Source organism: Vidua chalybeata, chromosome 20, assembly GCF_026979565.1.
Source record: "Vidua chalybeata isolate OUT-0048 chromosome 20, bVidCha1 merged haplotype, whole genome shotgun sequence".
NCBI classification, from domain to species: Eukaryota; Metazoa; Chordata; class Aves; order Passeriformes; family Viduidae; genus Vidua; species Vidua chalybeata.
In genome coordinates this window covers 9010547-9029713 of record NC_071549.1, presented here as the reverse complement: position 1 = coordinate 9029713, position 19167 = coordinate 9010547, and the positions used below count along the sequence as shown (strand labels likewise).

The 19167-nt window shown below is 38.4% G+C and overlaps 1 protein-coding gene across 4 annotated transcripts in view; it reads right to left on the bottom strand.

Annotated features, from left to right (window-relative positions):
• BRIP1 (BRCA1 interacting helicase 1) overlaps positions 1–19167 on the bottom strand; it is a 93603-nt gene that overhangs the window by 28077 nt on the left and 46359 nt on the right. For 3 of the 4 annotated variants that reach the window (XM_053961422.1, XM_053961423.1, XM_053961424.1), the window contains exons 21-24: positions 17398–17471; positions 16815–16893; positions 15126–15341; positions 14357–14514 (exon numbers count right to left, since the gene is read on the bottom strand). In XM_053961422.1, the coding sequence (XP_053817397.1) occupies positions 14357–14514; positions 15126–15341; positions 16815–16893; positions 17398–17471 (527 nt within the window). The remainder of the gene's footprint in view (positions 1–14356; positions 14515–15125; positions 15342–16814; positions 16894–17397; positions 17472–19167) is intronic. The other variant, XM_053961426.1, reaches the window with a different exon arrangement.

Genomic DNA, 19167 nt, shown 5'->3' with positions numbered 1-19167 from the left:
ACTATGAAGCTCATTGATACTTTCAACAATGCATTCAATGTTACTATAACATATTTTTAATAGAATTTAAACTAAGCAGAACCCCCTGAATACCACATATAAACCTCCACTGGGAGAAATACTCAATTACTTTCTGCATGCATAATACCCCTCCATAATAATCTTAAACTTCTATAGGAAAGGAGTTGAAGTTTTTAACCAGGGATTTGGTCACACTTCATCAGTATCATATTTACATGAGCTCAGCCAAACACCAGTGAAAGTTTTACTGTCAACTTACTTTGCATGTTCTGGTATTAATCCACCCAAAGCCCATTGAGGTGCTCCCCGAGGTGCAATCAGCTCTGCAGTGTTGGGAAGGGGGTTTAAAATCGAGCCTAAATGGATTTGCCAAGGTATGGAGTTTGTCCTATGGCAAGTTTCAAATGTGTAATGCAATTAAAAACATTCTGTAGGAGCAGCTCGAGAGATGACAGAGAAATAATACAGAATGTGAAATGTGGGAATGCTGTGCACCTGTATGGTTTGTACACATTTATAAATGCATCATAAAAATGTAGAAATCCTATCTACAGACAAATCAGACAAGTCCTAATGGATTTAGACACCCTGCAGATAAAAGATACAACAGACAATACAAGCATTTTAACTTCATGTGCCTTTACAAGTGTTGACTGTATATTTCTATATAGCAACAGCAATTTTTAGTTCTTTAACAATTCGAAATAATCACCGTGTATATGGGAATTTAAGGTCCAAAAAGTAAGTGAATACGAACTATTCTTGAAGTTAGTCACATAAAGCTGCACATTTTAAAGCCATAAACTTCCCAGTCTAATAGAAATAGAGCACATTTGTATTTTAAGAGGTTTTCCAAGTGCAAGTGTGATTTACATTGTTCAGACACTTCCAGTTACTATTCATTTCCATGAAGGAATGCCCAGGAGAAAGGCTTGGAATGATTCATCTCAGACTTGCACCAGTTCTGTACTTTCTGTTTACACCTGTGTCTATGGCAGAGGTTTTGGTCAGGATTTTGTGGCTTTTTTTTCCCCCAGAGCTATATTTTCCCTCTGAACCACCTCAACAAGCACCATACCCCTTATTTTCAAATACTGCTATCCTTAAAGAATATTTGAAGATAATATTTGAAATATTCTATGCATTAGCTCTAAAAAAAATATATCCATATAGTAGTCAAGAACTATCAAGGTCATTTCCTTTAGATGAGTTATGTTTTGTCTGGATTTTTCAATTTTTTTCCTCTGGCAACATATGGCCAATCAGAATAAGAAAATCCCATCTGTTTGCAATTGGTTTCAGCTACCATGCTTTAGTCTGCTGGTAATATTTTGAATTCTAAGCTAAGTAGGTCTTAAGCTGAGATTTTTATTTTTTTTTTAAACAGATCTCTACAAAGGAGAAGATTCCAAACAAGGTTTAAATGAACAGCCATGCTTTGAGAAATAATTTTGATTTTTCATTCTATATTATTATCAGAATAAAAGCTGGTTTTTTTACAGCCCATTTCTAGAGCTGTAGTTCTTAAAGATAAAAGCACAGGGGAAGTGACAGCCCCACTCAGGGTGCTTTTAATGTTTCTAAAGAGCCCAGTAGAGCATTATTGTGCTGAGATCAATAATTGTGTGGAGTTCTGATTTAAAGCACCACTTGATAACAAAGCCTGGCTGCTGCTGGCACTGGAACCACACTGGACTTGTCCAACCAGCTTGGAGTGAAGTTCCTCTCTCATCATCTCTTCCTGCTAAACAAACACCTGGGTGGGGAAAGCAGCTGATGAACCAGGGCTGCAAGCCCGGGCTACATTTAGTTTTGCTGGATTATTTCTAATCCACAGCATTCCTCCTTTCTAAAACTCTGCCATTGAGATATCCTTGGAAGGGTTCACCACTTCCAAAGCAGCAAAACTCCCTTTGAGAAACCCAGCCCAAATGGCCACGGAATGATCAAATTGAATTTACAAAAAAAGAGGGCAATATTTCCTGTATCTGAGTTTTTATATTCACTACAGGCTGCTGCAGCAGGTGCTATGAGAGGTGACTTAGGAGATTTTCCTACTTGCTAAGCAGCAACTAAACCAAATTTCACATTCACAAGACATGGAAATCTTTCAGATTAGTGTCTGATAAGGGAGTAAATAAACCCTACACCAAACAGGAATAATAATCTCAGCATTTCAGTTATGAAACCTACTGGGCATCAAATCATCTCAGCAGTGCCTAGGAGGAAAACTCTGGAGAATAAACACCTGATAAATCATCCATGCAGAGACACAGTTAAATACAAACTCATACAACGTCCACAAGCAAATGAAAATTTCAGGGCAGATTTATTAGCTTGTGGATGTTCCTAATTACTTGAAAAACTATAGGCTTACTACCAATGGTAATAGCAATCTGTAATAAGACCCTAAATCTTCGAAAAGAAAGAAGTTGCTTATTGAAGAAATGGTTTAATTTTCTCTCTCCTTTTATTCTTCAGTCTTGGAACACAAAGCAAATATCTGGTGGGCCAGGGCAGTGGGCCCTGCAGCAGCTCTGTTATCCTGTCACTCCCCACAAGGCTTCCTATAAGTATGGACTCAGAGATGCAAAGCAGAGGGCAGAGCAGGGGCTGATTTATTGCATTCAATTATTTTTGTTTAAAAGTTTCCTCTGGGGCACAAGCACATAATATATTGTACTTTCCATTACCTGGTGCAAATGTAAAACATACCTGAAAAACACATTTCATGCTCATAACATATTAAAACAACAAGTAAGATGTCATGGCATGAGTTTGATAGATTAACTGCCACTTACTGATGTTGTACTATATTAGTTAACAGCAAATTAATATCATCAGGCATATTTCCTCTTTTATACCTAAAAAATATTAGTATGGAACCAGAGATTCCCATAAATTCTTATCACTCAGTTCTAGAAGGGGCCTTTCAATCTAATTTGGGACAAGATAAGCAGCAATTTCTCCATTTGTTTGCAAACCTGCTACTCATTGAAACCCTTTTCTACCTCAGTTACCTTTTGCTAATTAGAAAATTTTTATCCTAAAAGCCCAAAAACCTGCACAGGCATCCCCATGGGTTTTTCACCATGATTCTACCTGATGCCCACACACACTCCTGGACTTTAGGAAGCAGCTCTTAAAGAGCATTTCAACAATTTGTCCAGAGTTTCCCATAACTGTCCCTGCCATGGGCCTTTTGTCACACACTGATCTACACCAGGGGACAAAGGCTGACTTAAGGGGATCTTAAAAACCTCAGCCACCACAAGCTTTTAGAATTCTCTAAGTATGGCACAGAGAATGCTAAATCTTTTCTAAAGAAATCATGAGTAGATACAAAAGCCATAGAACAGAGGTAGACTCGGGGTGTGTTTTGAATTTTAGGTCTAGTGGGGTACTTATGGTTGAATATGGAGTGCACAGAGGAAGAAATTGTCTTTTAAATGCTACCTTTCCAGTTTTTTCTTCAGCATGCCATGAAGCATCAAAACAATTGGTATTTGTGTTCTTGTGCAGTCAGAACATCCCTGCTTCCAGCTCCTTTCCAAACCACCTTCACAGGGCTCTGCTGCAGATCAAGTCATGACAATTTAAACCCAGCAGAGCTGAGATTTGTGTCACCGAAACACAGAGTCATGAAGGGAGAGTCAGCCTGCAGTTCAGTGATGACAAATGAGCTCTAAAGGCTGACATTCCCAGCTTCTGCCAAAAAGAAAAGCAAGAGCATCTTAATGCAAGATGCAATCAACTGCAATCAAACCAAAGCACTGGTTGAGAACCCTCCCATGAGAGGAGCAGGGCTGTGGTAATACAGTGAAATATCAGCTATAAAGCAGAGGAAGAGCTCTAAAGAGGAGCTTGGCTGATGCCCAGAGCCAGCTGGCACAACTGGAAGTGCAGAAAACAAAGCTCTGGAGGATCAGGATTCAGCTTATTCTAAAAATATTAATAACAAGATGATAAATAGAGGAGAAGAGAAAAAATTGTTACATTATTTTGGGCTATAAACCCAAATGCTGAAGTAAGTAAACATGGATCTCTATTAAATCCTTATCTTCATATTTTCCAGATCCAGCCCATAAGGAAGTAAAGAGTGGAGGAAGTGAGTTCAACTAATTAAGAAAGAGGCAGGAGTGCAGCTGTTCCTGCTTAAGCACAGCTTCAGAAAACTTCGTGCAGTTTTGCAACCTTGATCTCCAGGCATTTCACCCCAGTTTCCTTCAGAAGAGGATGAAGACCTTCAATAATGCTGTAGAACACAGCTGACCTTTCATCCAGAATATCTTTTGTGGGTTTTAAGTTAGGAAAATACTTTTTTAAAAGAATTTTTAGAGGGAAAACCCCTGGTATATAACAAAACATAGAATTAGAAAGCAAAAGTGTTCTGGTAAAATTTTATTTAAATATTTTGGAGCGCTAAGCTAAAACTGAAATATAGATCATATTGCTATTAGATTATTTCAAACAATAAAAAAGAATGACTGGGCCTGTTTTATTAAGAATCTAAGGAGTGTTCTCAATGCAAAGGGGGAAGGAAGAAGTTCTGTGCTGGAATCCTAAACGAGCAAGTATCAAAAAACTAGTGAAATGTGCAGCCCAGTGAAAGGTTCAGCATCTAATGATAAAAGCACAGCAGTGGTTCAAAAGCAAACAAATCCTGCTAGAATGAAAAATCAATGAGCTTTGAGAAATTGTGACAATGAAAAGGTCCCTCTCCCTGTGAGATCAAGTGGAGAAGCCCCATTAGCAGAGCAGCCATCTGCCTTTTCCTGCTCCCCATGTCCTGGACCACCACCCAGGCTACTTTCTCCTTCATCAATACAAGCACATTCACAGTGGAGCAAACAGGCCCCAAATTTAGGAGAAAAAAGAAAAATAAATGATCTGGGGTGACACAGAAAGGTGCCAGAAATCAGCCCTTAAAGCCAAGCCCAAGCCCAAGCCAAGCCAGGCCAGCATTTGGAAGGCAGGGAAAGGAGCCCTTGGTGCACAAAATCCCCCCAGTGCCAGGGGAAGGGATGGATCCATGAGCCTGAGGCACATCCCACAGAGCAAACTGATTATTCACACACACCCAGATTAAATATTGCTATAAATTCTTTTGCAAGGTTATCCCACACAGCAGTGGGCTAAAGGTTTATGGCAGCCGATGTCAAACAAATGTGATTTCCCTGAATGCAGCTGAATAAACCTGGAGGTGAAGGACAAATTTGGATTATTGATAAGTGTCTCTGATTTGTCCCCTTTGATAGCTCTCCAGTGTCTTTCCAGCCAGGCTAAATATTTCTCAAATAATGGCTGCAATACAAACTGTGAGGGAAGAAATTTTACAAGGGACACCACATAACAGCGTGCAGTAGATAACACAAGTTTAAAAGACAACAGGAGTAAAAATTCCACTCTCTTGAAGAGTAAATTGGCTCTGACTCATTCCCTGAAGGTGACATTCATAACAAAACCCAAAGCAACAAGTGGTTTATATTTGGGGTCTGTTTTATCAGCTGAGAGTTGAAATCTGACTGTGAGAAAGGCAACATTCTGCTTCTATTCATGGCAGCTCTCTCGTAGCTTTGCATGACTTTCAAAGCAACAAAACAGTTGGGAAATAAATTCAAAAAAGTTCAAGAACTACTCATTAACAGTCAGACATCTGCACTTCCCAAACCACCCAAAACAAAGCCTGGCTCTTAATCCCAGTGGATCATGTGGACAGCAGACTGTGGGGGAATGCAAGGAGTGTTTTGGCTACAGCATTAATTCTTTGCAGTGAATAAATATATTTGCCTAAAAAGTAATGCAAAACACACATATCCCTTTCCAAATTCCCCAAGTGCCTCATCTTCCTCTCCCCATCTTTTCTGAGGGGCTCTATTCAATGGACAAACATTGCTCCAGCTCCAGCTAATTAAGGGGATGTGCCAGTTCTGCACCCCTGGAGTCCAGATCTGTTTCTCTTCAACAAACTCTGCTCTTCAATAAAAGTTATACTCAAAGTATAGCATGAGCAGACCAACTTTGTACAATGGCTCTCCCATTTATGACATGAGAAAATCATTTTCTCTATTACTATAAACTCTAATGATTCATTTGGAACCAGTAAAACAGGGGGTTTAGCTGCCTTGATGAACTTCCACATCCACCGTGGATTCATCTTTTAAAAAGCATAAATAGCACAATGCATCAGAAAAACCCAAACCAAATCATTCCCTAGCTTGTGGCTTTATGAGTTACAATAAAAACAACCTTTATTTATTTATTTTCCCACCCATAAATATCAGGGAATGTTAAAATTTGGCATGGAATCTATCTGCATCTCAGTGTTGTGCACTGATAAAAGAGATGGCAGTGATTTAAGAGATAACAACACCTGCTTGTGCCCCAGGGGAATGAGGTGTAAGCTCTTGGTGGGGTGGTTCAAACAAAATAACATTTACCCCAAAAACCCCACCCCAAACTACTCTGCAAACATTTCTTACTTTCAGAAAGAATGCACAGGACTATCGTGGCTTACTGCGATCTCTCAGATGATTTCCAAATGTTTCATTACTACAGAGTATGGGATAGGATTTCTGATCCAGATGCTTAAAAGAACAAATCTAACAGAGAAACTTAATCTGAGCTAGACTTGGCAAATTTTCTAGGGAAAAAAAAAAAAAAAAAGTAGAATGATGTTTTGGAAGCTGCTCAAACAAAAGCCAAAATGGAAATATGCCTCTTTCAACCATACCCTGGGCTGCTGTTAAAAATAAGAGGGACACTTAGAGTTTCCACAAGTGTGAACTGCAGCTGAGATTTAGAAAATAGAAAATTTCGATGTCAAAACTGCCCAAGAACAGTTCTTTACTTGGATCTTAAGCTAAAGCCACTGTTCTCTACAACGTATTAACAAAAAAATAAGAGAGGTCTTGCATTTCCATGGAAGATTCTAGGTCAATTAGAAGGAAAACATCCATTTTATAAAATTATCATGCTTTAAAAATAACCCACAGAAGTATGTAGATGGCAGAAGAGTGACACAGTCCCCTGCTCAGGAATAATGCAGACTATTTAAACTTTAACCTGACCATTTCAGAGCACCTCATGAGCACAGGCTAAACTTACAGAGAAGGGTTTTTTTTACCTCCAAAGTGAGAAACTGTAGGACAGAGAGCTCCAATCTGCTTGCAGTCACGTAGGATTTATGTGAATTCAAATGTGCTGAGGTATTGCTTTATCTGATAGCCTTGTTCCTCCCCTGAAGAAAGACAAGGCTAAACCTTTGTACAGCACACATCTCTCTATAAACACCAGGAAAATTTCAAATCTTAGCCAATTCTTTTTTATTATTATTATTTCAAGCCATTCAGAGAGGAGAAAGAACCAAACTTATGTTTGGCTTCACTTACTTCTGGGAAAGAATTTGGCCAAATGTTTGTATTCCATCAAGAGGAAGAAACTATGAACTTCAACAATAAAAATAACCAATACCATATACCAATTACATATGGAAGAATGGTGGTAATTGTCTGTCTTTTCACCCCCCCCCCACCTTATATTATTGCTGTATGGTTGCAATTTAAGAAGTAGAAAAGCTCCCAAAGTAGAATTCCTACAGTGAGCAAGCCAGACAGAACTACTACAGGGAGTATCCCTGCATACCACAGGCTGCGTGGAGTTTAATTATGTAAATCTAGAATACCACATTCACGTTCTATAAATCAATTTTATTCTAATTTCCTAGCAAGGAAGAAAGGCTCAAAGAACCCAGAGGTATCAGAGTTAGAAAACATCTGCAACAAATCTAATTCTTTTATTCTGCTACAGCCACTTGGCTCCCGAAGTGTGAAAAATGGCTATCACTTAGTAAAGCTGGTGTCCAACTACTTGAAAGCACACTCACTTTGAGAATAAAAGTTAAATTACAAATGTTCTTACCTTGATTGGAGATTTACATTTTATAATAGCACAGAAATTTATAGGAAGGGAGAGTTCAGTCTATTAAATTTATGATGAGTTTAGATACTTTAATTTCACCTCGATTTTAATTATGTAACAAGATACCAAAGTACAATTTTAAAAAAGGCCTGAATACAATCATTAATATAGACATTTAGACTCCTGTCAGTGAATTGTGGAGCTTTTAATTTCCCTGTGCATGACTGCAATGCTGGTTTGAATTCAGCCCCACAATGGCCAAGACATTTCCCAGAGTGATAACAAAGAGGGGTTTTGTTACGGCTGCCGGAGGGGTCAGTGGCAGCTGCACCCTGGGCCTGCCATAATCACTATAAAATACTGGCCTGCAACAATGGCTGCTCATTGGAATATAAAACAATTGGAATGTTGAATCTGGAATTTCAGCAGCTGCTACTGGACATTTTCCATAGCTTTGAAGCATCAGCTATCAGTGCGCTCATTTTCTGTGTCTTCGTATCCCAGCTCTCATTTTAGTGATAAAAAACATTTGTGGGATTGTACCACGAGTCAGATGCCTAATAGAAGCCAGTATAAAACTAATCCCATAGAAATGGCAATATTCTTAATCCAAACCATCCCAGAGATGCATTTTGCAAGGCAGTTGCTGCAGGAGTTGCCCTGGTGGAGCAGAGGAACAGCCTGAAGCAGGGAGTGAGAGGGGAGAAGGGAAAGGGCAGAACCTTTCCAGCTCAGCCTTGCCTCCAAAACCAGTTTCATCTGCAAAGATACCTGAGTTTATTTAAGCCAAACTTTATTTTTGCACCAGGAAGCAAGTAAAATGATTGCATTTTGCCACTCACAGCTTCAGTGAGCACTGGCCTTGCCTGATGAAAGATCACTTGATTATCAGCACCAGGCAGACAATAAATCAGAGTGCTGTGACTGTCTCAGCACTTTGTTATTCTTACACATTGCATCAGCCCAATACCAGGGTTGTCCCTGTATTTTTAAATCTCTCTCTCCTTAAACGATATTTAAAGAAATTATTGCATATTTTAAAGCAAATTTCAGTATAGTGGAATTCAAATAATTCTGCTAAGTTGGATGTCAGGATTTTTCTGGGAGGCATGAGCAGGGAGGAACACTGGTAACTGCAGGACAGGATTCAGAGGTTGACATTTATTTCTCACTTACTAGGATTTAGTTTCACTTAAATATAGCCCTGAAGGAATGAAAGAATAAAATATTCAGTCCCTGACACCTAAGAGCTCTCAGCCTTCCCAGTGAACAGTGTAAGCATGGATGTGATGATAAATACATGGCAGATTTTGCAAACACACATAGAGACATTTACTAAAACACTGTTCAGCTTCTTCCCAGAGTTATAAATCCATTTTTTCTTCTTTAATAAGGCTTCAGCAAACAATATTCCCAGAGGGTTGAAAACAGCACTGATGCCAGTGAGGATCTACTGACTGAGACAGGAGGAACAAACACATTTTGGCTGAGTGAAAAGAAACATATTCAGCATCAAGCACAAGGAAAGCAATTCAGACAGATAATTCCTGGGAGACAAATGATTCTGGCACCAGCAGAAAGAAGCAACATGAAAAACCTTTTCCAAGGTCATCTCTGGATGCACACCATCAGAAGGGGAAAGCCAGACTCATGGAAAATATTTAATCCATTGACACAAACTCAGGTGAGTTCCAATATTCCCTGGCCATCAGAACATTATTTCTTGGAAATTCTCAACAAGTGCTCAAGAGTTGAATTGTGGGTCATAGCCTTTCATATGAAATACAATCAATCACACACTGAAAAAAAATAGTTCTATTTAAATTAATTAAAATTGGTAACTAAACAGATCAGTTAAACTCAAAGTAGCAGGGAGAGACAAAACACAGAGCAGAAAAAGAACAGGAAAACACAAATTTGTGAAGGAAAAGGAAAATTGTCCAAAGGAAATGTGGATACGAGTCCTTTGCAGCCTGATTTGACAATTGGCTGCAATTACAGACAAACATCAGTGTGCAATACCATCACTGAAAATTCAGAAAGAAAATGATGATCATGGTTGCAGAACCTCTACATTGATAGTACATCTGAGCCTGTTCATAGCAATAGATTAATTTCAAATAATGCAAGTAAATACTTATTTCTGCAACTATTTTCAGTTTTTGTCTGCCAAGTGATTTATCAAGTCAATATCCGTGTGCCCAACAATGAATAGTGCAGTAAAGAGAATTTGGTTTCCACAGAACAATTTAATTTTGATTTTTTGGAAGTGTAATATAGGTCTGTGCTTCAGAAATAGTCAGTAATGATCAGTGTGAAATGTTTAAAGAATATTTACAGCTCACATGCTCCATTTATTTTAACTTAAATTGTATGAAGCCACCACCACATTTAACTGGTGGTATCAGCTGACATAAGCAACTATGCAACATCAACCAAATGCAGTCAGACACTACAATAATTTAATGTAAGTAAAGTCAGATGAATGTTCTTCTCCTCCTAACCCTCCAAGATACCTGTTTTGGTGCTTATATACAGTAAATAACTGCAAAACAGCTACTTTTATTTAGTTCAGATTGTCAAAACCCGAGCTGATGTCATGGTTTTCATGGCATCGTTTCGACAACAAAGCCTGGATCCAAGATCTGACCACTCACAATTTCTAAACCAGATTATAAAGCTAAATCCATGCAAACCCTTAATGGATCAGGATTTTATTTCGAGCGCTGCAAAAACTTTGGTTGTGGCCAAGTCTTATCAGCTACGGTGGCAGGCAGATTACAGGAGCTGTGCCATGGATCAGTGTGAGGCACTCCCAGCTTAAACCAATTACACACTTAGCACAAAGTTGTCAAACTGCAGAGCCGTGCCAAAGCCTGGCATGTCATTTCTGTAATGCTTACAAATTTTAAGGAGAATTACACTGAATGGAGAGTCTGGGAAAATGTATGGTGGAACGAGCGGTGTTTGGAAATCCAGGAGATTTTAGTGGTGTGAAAACGAGGAATCCACACCAACTCAAGCTTTACCTCTGCAGAATCTACTGGATTTTTACCAAAGTCCACGGTTCAAACTCCCCTGCATCTATTCACAGGCAGACAGATCTATTAAATTATTTGCCAGCTGGGAGTCATTTCTTTTACAATAAGCAGAGGAGTGAGAGGTAACTACAAAGCAATCCAGAGCTGTCCTAATTACTCCTTCCAGGCAGGAAAACGTGTGATAAAATGCGTGTTTTGTGATTCCCTTCCCCTTTACTGGCTTCAGCACCGTTAACCTGTAGCTTCTGATGGCCTTCCCCAGTGCTCTTAAACCTGGTGAAAAACCCCGAGACAGACAATCACTGTACAATTTAAGGCACATAATTAGCAATTATTTCATGCACACTTCACAATAATAATCTGTTACGTACTAAGGGGAAAGAAACATTAATGAGCTACTTCTGGTGCCTCTCTGTGTACTGTGTTTGCATAATAATGAGGCCCAATCTGCTGGAAAACACAGAAAGGACAAATTAATAAGGTCGTCATTTTTGTCTAATGATGCTTAATACAGTTTGAGCAATCTGCTCGAGACAAAAGACGGGCACTCAGACATAGCCGATTATGCATTCGCGTGGCAGCTGAAATCTTTATTAAACAGAATGATGAATCTGATTAACATGTGATAACAAATATACAGTCTGGGAGCAGGGCCCTGGCACCTCCCGCCAGCTCCGCTCCGGCCCCTCCGAGGCTTTACTGAGATTGAGGTCAGACTGGAATTCCCGATAGGCGCATTAAGATAAAAGTTTGCCAAATGTGGTAACGTGATGAACAAAACAATATCCTGTTATATAAAAGCTACTGTCTCAACAGCTGACTGTCTAATCAGTGATAGCAACAACTCCTTAATAAGTTTAAAATGTTAATTGTGGGTTTCGGTCGCCTTTAAACATACGAAGGATGATTTAGTACATTAGCTAAGCTACATCTTAAAGCACCCCTACGTTTGTGCTACCAAAATATTCTCTCTAATTCCAAAGTACTGCCTTCTATTCCATTTCACAAACACAATTCTATTTCCAAAAAGGAATATGCAATTATTTAGGGTCCTAAAAAATATAATTACTTAGGGTGTATACAATTACTTGGGGTGTTTAAAGCAATACAAAATAATAATAATTTATATGCCACTGTTTTGGTGTTAATGGAGGTTTCTAGGTCAATGGGGAACACAGGATGCGATTGAATTTGTAGAAATGTAGCAGTAAATTTAAAAATCTAATTTTCAATAGAAATAATTGATAAGAAGGAGGTTTAAAAAAAAGTACAAGATGCAAATTTGTTAATCCCACCTTAAATTTAAGTAATGAAAATACAGCATTGCCTCTTTAAAGAGTGACCAAATCTAGGAGTAAATAACTCTTAAATCCAGGGATTCTATTTTAAGCTTGCTTTGCTGGAGCAATGTGATTTCTATTAAATGAACAATTCCTTGCCTTGCAGAACCAACTGTACTTGATTTATAGTCAGCCCATGACACGAAGCAATTTAAAATGACACATGATACCTCATGACAATGAACATGATTTACCACAGGGTGGGCAGCAGTAGAAACTATAATGTTGATTTTATCTCCACAAATATATTGCTCAGCAACAGCAGGAGCTTGGATTCAAGAGTATAGAACTGGGAGCTAAGACTGACTGAATCACAGCTTCTTCACTTTAATGCATCTGTGTTTGCTCTGGTAAATGATAGCACATCATAAATCATCATTTTCAACTCCTGGGACTCGTTCTGTGTGCCTTCATTTACATCAATATATTCCCAATTACAAGACAACAACAGCCAGTGGATTTAAAGCCAGGAGGTGATAAAATTAAAGCTGTATTTACCTCTAGCATCACTCATCCCCTGTCCATCCTACCTTTGTAAATAAATATCATTATTTTCACACACAAAATAAAAAAAAAGGCCTCAAAAAATAGCAGTTTCCTTCCTCACCCCCTCAAATCCCACATTCAAGTCACCTGGCACATTAATCTACCCTAAGACACGGTCAGATCCAAAGCAGAGATGGACAATGGTTCCCCAGCCCTCTGGAAGACGATGGGATATTTTTATTTTCCTGAAACAAAGCCATGCATTAAGAGATTAGATGTGTCTCTCCCAAAGCCATGAGCTCTCACAATGACTCCCCAAAGCCAGAGCTGGGGGGTTCAGCCTCTTGCAGGCCTGCAAGGTTCTGAGCTTTCTTCCTAGTGGGTACAGAAAAAAAAAACAAGAAAGAATGGGAGAGGAACAGACTCATTCAGAAAATCTGCTGGAGTTAACAGAGTATTTTTAGCTCAAAAAGCCCAGAAGTTGAATCTACAGGTGGGCTGAGAAGAAAACACTGGTTTGTTTTACATTTTTAAGCTAAACCCAGCTGATGCCATATTTACACCTGATGGGAGGGAAGAGCCACAAAAAGACAGTTCAGAAGCTGAAACAAAAAATCAACTCATTCTACCTCAGAGGATCACTTTATTTCATATTCTGCCAGTATAAATTCCCTCAGTGTAACATTTCATTATGTTTGACACAAAATGAATGCTGGAAATGCCATGAAATCTTCGTGGTGGTGTTTGAAATCCCAAAATTCATGGCAAATAATGCTTCACAAACCCTGTCCCATCACCACACTGCCATATTCTGCATTTCAAACAGCTTGGACAGCTGATAATGACACACACAGGCAAAACATGAGGATCATGTTCAGCTTTTGGCAAAGATTCAGTCTCAAAAATCTCTCATTTAGCTCAACTGTATTTATATCCATGGAATAAATGAAGGAAATGCAGGGAAGGCAGAGGTGTCCTGGGCTCACCTGCACAGATCACTCAGGATGGAGCCTCACTCTCCACTTTTAAGATAAAAATACAGAATTTTCTCATCTAAATTTCAAAGGGTCCTATTGAGAATTCAGTTTGCTCACACTGAAATACAATGCCTATAAAGAAATTTCTTCCTGTTGACTCCATTAAACCGTGTCCATGTTCATCCTTTAGGGGCTGATTAACTTCTTCTTTTTTAGTGCCAAAACTAACATAAAATTACATGTCTGAGAATTCAAGTCTACAGCACTTGTGTAAATATGTTTTGTTCTGGTTTTCCTTTCATCAAAGACATGGATGGCTGCTATTTTCCCATCCCTTTTCAGATGTAATACTACAGACATTGCAACAAATTAGGTACAGACAAATATATTCAGTGACCTGAACTCAGTTCTTAACTATCATTTCAAATCTCTGTGGTAGAAATCAGATAAATCATGTAAAATTATCTAGCTAAATAGTCATTCTACCTTTTACAAAAATAGTATTTTAGTATTTCCTGTACAAATCACTCCATGATCATTTTATTATATGAAATAAACTGATCTGACTTACCCATGACTGCACTTTATTACTGAAATGAGTAACCTCAGCTCCTATCAAAGGACTTGGAGAAATGGACTGAAGGACACAGCTCCTGCACTGCAAGTAACTTGTCAGAGAAGATTCCTTCTCATTCCAAATAGCATTTAAAGATAAACTGCCATTCAGGTCTTTCAAAAAGAAAGAAAAAGTGGTTTATATAGGAATCAAGAGAGATAAAAGAGATAAAAGTAATTTTATTGGCTGCATTTCACACATTTCAAAATGTCAGAAAGATGGTAAAGAATGCTCAGTCCTTGTGGCAAAATCACATCTCATTATCTGTGCCAGCCTAACACCACTGACTGGGCAACAGAATTGCCCATATTTGAAATAAAAGACTTTCTTTTTGCTCTCTGTCACCTGAAACACCAAAGGGTTGCTGACAGCAGCAATGATTTCCTGTCAAACACAGCACTCCTGTTTAACCAAAGGTGGTCAATTCATGGATTTTAACTGGCAAGAAGTGGAAAGGATTCTCTGCTCATTATGCTTTTCTTTTATTCTTCATCAGGATATTATGAAAAAAACCCAACAAATCTGGCAGTGCAGGGGACACTGGAGCTCCTTTTCAGTGTTTGTTAAATGTGCAGAGCCCACAGAGCTTTGAGGAAGGAAAATCTCACCATGAGCTTCCCAAAAGGTCCAAGGGAGGGGTGGCAATGTTGTGAATGGTAGTTAATTGAATTTAAAGCAAAAGGGCTTGACAAATGTTAGCTGGAATTTATCAGTAAGAACTTACCTTTCACTGGCATCTGATAAACCTCCAAAGTTTCTTTAAGGTGACCAAGACTTGCAGCATCTGAGATGACCAACATGACATTATCATCTTCTGAAATGGCCTCTAGTTTACACTCACAATTATTAATGGATTCTTTGCTTCTTATATTGGCATTTCTGAAGAGTTTCCAGATTATTTGCAGCTCACTATTAGTGTAACAAGCTTTTCTCAAAATTCCTATAATTTAAAAAGTGGGGTGTAAGACTTATATACACACATGGTTTTGAATACAGTACTGTTCAACCATGCTGCAAACTTTCCACATTTACAAGATGGGAATTTAGGCCCTGATCCAATACCCACTGCAGGCACTGAAAAGACTTCTATTGCTGTAAATGGCCCTTGGAAGAAGGCCTTATTTAAAATTTTTAATGTGTCCAAAATTTACTTTTCAACAGATAATTTTCCCCTTGTTATTACTCCCAAATCGACCAGCGAGCTTGAATCCACTTTGAATAAAGGCATTTATTTTTAATTTTCAGATTTTTAAACTTTCCTCAATCAACTGGCATCTGAGATTCAGTTTAAACAACATAAAACTCCTTGCTGACAACAGCCACGCTGCTAAGTGCAGACGTTTTGTACCCCAGAATGCTTTTCCTGAGCCCTGGCTTCCATTTCACAGGTTCTGCACCAGAGATGTGATGATACTGATAAATTCAGGGAGGGAATGAAAGGCTCCTGATGAGATTACCCAAATCTTAAAGGTTCTTTAAGGGAGGTAAGGAGTGCCTCCATGTCCTGGGCCTGTGGACTTTTCTAACTGGCCTGGTTTTAATAGGTGCAGAATATGGAAAATCTCCCCTTGTCCCTCAGGCACAGGGTTGGTTTGATGAAGAGATTTGTTCTTCCTTGGTTTCATCAGATCCAGGCTGTTTAAGCATGAAGCATCTCTAATTGTTCCTGCATGTAACTGATGAGAACATCTTGTAATTAGGTCATTACCACAATGGCCCAGTGGCCTGAGGATGAAGCTTATTTTTTAAAAAATAAATTGCTGTTACTTTTATCAGCCTTTAGACATTCCCAAATTAAAGTGTCTCACAAAACCACAAAGAATTCCCAAAAGCAGCTCATCCCCACTTTGTACAACGTGTCACAACAGAATAAAACCAAATCAATACAAGGTAGGTTACACATTGAAGAATAGCAGTGTAATTATTTCAGCCAGACTTTTGATAGTTCCATGCAAACATGCACTGGATTCACTGAGTTACTGTGCCAAGGTATTACCAAACTTCTCACATAAACTGGTAGCAAATTAACACCTAATCCAGAGAAGGAACAAACCCCAATGAATGGGTCACTATGCTCCAAATAATTCCTTCCAGCCTCCCATAATGGCAGGAGAAGTTGCCTTCAGTTAACTCTCAAATATCAGACTTAAGCTCAAGACAGGTCAGTGTGGCAGGACCACTGAATCAAGAAAACTGCCAGAAAAAATAACTTATTTTAAATAATTGTTCTTGTCACAACTGCCTTCTCTCCCCTCAAAGGCTTTCTGCAGGTCTCAGAACTCATTTATCCAGATACCAAATCCAGTGGAGAAATGAACCAATTATTGTAAAATATCCCTCCAGCATCCAAAACTGGGGAAGTAAAAGGGTGGATGAGAAATCCCATGCCTCCCAATGAAAGAGCTGATCTTACCCTGTGCTTTGGGCAGGATTTCAGCTCCACAGACAACACAATGAAGTCCTTTCCTGCAAGGCTGGTTGTGTGCTTCCTTCTAACAAGGCAAGGCACAAATGCATGTAAATACTGGTTTGCATACACTAACTATGCAGATTGAAGCATTTAAACAGAAATAAAATAAATCTATGCAAACTGCTTCAGAGAAATACAGCACTTGAAATACTCAAAGGAGTCTGAGTTGATGATTATCATTTATATTAGTTAATAATTCAATATACACCATGCTTAAAATGTTTAACCTTACTTAAATAGAAACACTGTCATATAAAAGATGAGGGATTTTATTGCCTATAACACTGCAGGCTATCAATTTGTTGGGAATTTTGCAAAGGAGCCTGGGATGGTTGGTGCCTTTGTGTTTCCCACGAGAAACAAAGGTATCTATTGAGTGTGGAAATCAGAGCTCTGCAGATCAGGAAGAAACTAATTCATTGTATTATTTCACTTGAAAAATGATATAATAAATGATTCTTAATTCCCTTGCACCTCAGCACTCAGCAGCCACTCAGAACAGGTATTTAATCCATGGATGTGGTACCTTTCTCTCTCGGGAGGAGCCACTTTGCCTAAGGGCAGCTTTCCTTCTGCTGCATCTCCTCTGAACTTTCAATCCTTGAATAAATTCATGATTTTGTTATTATTTTAGGCAACAGAGATTATACTGAGCTACTATATCATAGCAGGAAAAGCATTTTCAATATTTTGGCTGTGATAGATGTAATAAATCCAAATAAATAATTCTAGGAAATTTGCTATATTGACTTCACTTCCCTTCTATCTGCAGGCTGGGCAGCATTTAATTCTGAGAACTACCATAAATATATTAACTCTAACATATCAAATAGCACAGTTATTAAGTGGAAAGACAAATTCAGAATGAATTTACACCAAAAGAAACAGGCCACCCCTCACCTTGCAAACCCAGCAGAACACAAAGGGGGTTTTACCCACCTGTTGATTTGAGTTTTTAGAGGACAGAATTTTTTTCAGAAATCATAGTAACAAGTGCTGATGTTTCAATACCTATTTTAGAACTAATGGTTAATCTGATACAAAGTTTAAATGGGTGTGATTTGACACAGAGCAGGCCCTGCCTTAAAGGATTTCTGATCAAAGGAAGAAGCACCACAAGCTCAAGAAAGGAACAATCTGCTCCAGATAAGGAAAAGGAGATGGATTTTCTTTTTTTTTTCTTTTTTTTTTTTTTTGAATGTTATGGATTTAAAGACAGACAAATCTCCTAAAAGACAAATAAGAGGCTGTGGGCCACTGGCTGAGCAGACAAGTCACAAAGCTTAAGTGATTTCTGTTATCTGTTCAGACACACAGAAATGCACAAAGGGGTTTGGTGCAGAAGATTTGCTGTAGGAAAACTGAGGATCAGGACTCCTGAGGATCAAGCCCAAGGACAGCTCTAGAGGCCAGGAACCAACAGGAACTCCAGCATTATTTCAATAGAAATTAGGAATATTTCTCTTTAGATGAGTCAGAGATTTTTTCAATACTGGAATTCCTGCCCTATTAACTAAACCAAACCTATCAGTGAAATCCAGGACACCTAAACCAAGGAAACTTGATCATCAATATTGCAAAAATTGAACCAAAAGCCTTGTGCCAAATGCTGCCAGTTCAAGAAATTCTAGTGTTCTTCCCATTCTTGCAAATAGTGTCCAATTCCATAAAGATGAATTTATTTCAAAAAGAAAGGTCAGAATTTAAATCCTATTGATATGAGCATGTTCACAGCTCTGTAGGGATGGACTCAAAATGTTATTTAGATGAACTTCCATGGAAAATGACCAGTTAATAATTTAATTTCTACTCTCAAACTAAAAGTATCAATACCTATGAACCAATCTTTAGATTGCAAAAATCCTGCATCATCATATGAATGTAGGATGGCAATGAAGAATCTTTTCTTGAAAAGTCACTATGTTTTATTACAGAAAAATCCTGGCTCTTTTCAATGCAGAAAATGAAAAAACATTAAAATACTTTTTTAAAAAATGGACTGGGCAAGATTCAAAGACCTTTGTGTACAATTTACATTTTATATGTTACACGTAAAAAGTGCTTGTAGGACATACAAATGAGAACAGGCTTTGACATGAATAAACACAGAATCCAACCAACAGAAATGAGATTGTCTCACAAAAGGAAAACTTAAATCTCAATTTTTTCTCTGAAGAAGTTTCTCATCTTCATCAAATATCAAAATGTGCACAGCTCCTACTGGACATTTTGAAGTAAGAAATTGGAAGGAAGGAAAGTAGTGGAGAATACACCTCTTTTGGTATTTAGGCCCAAT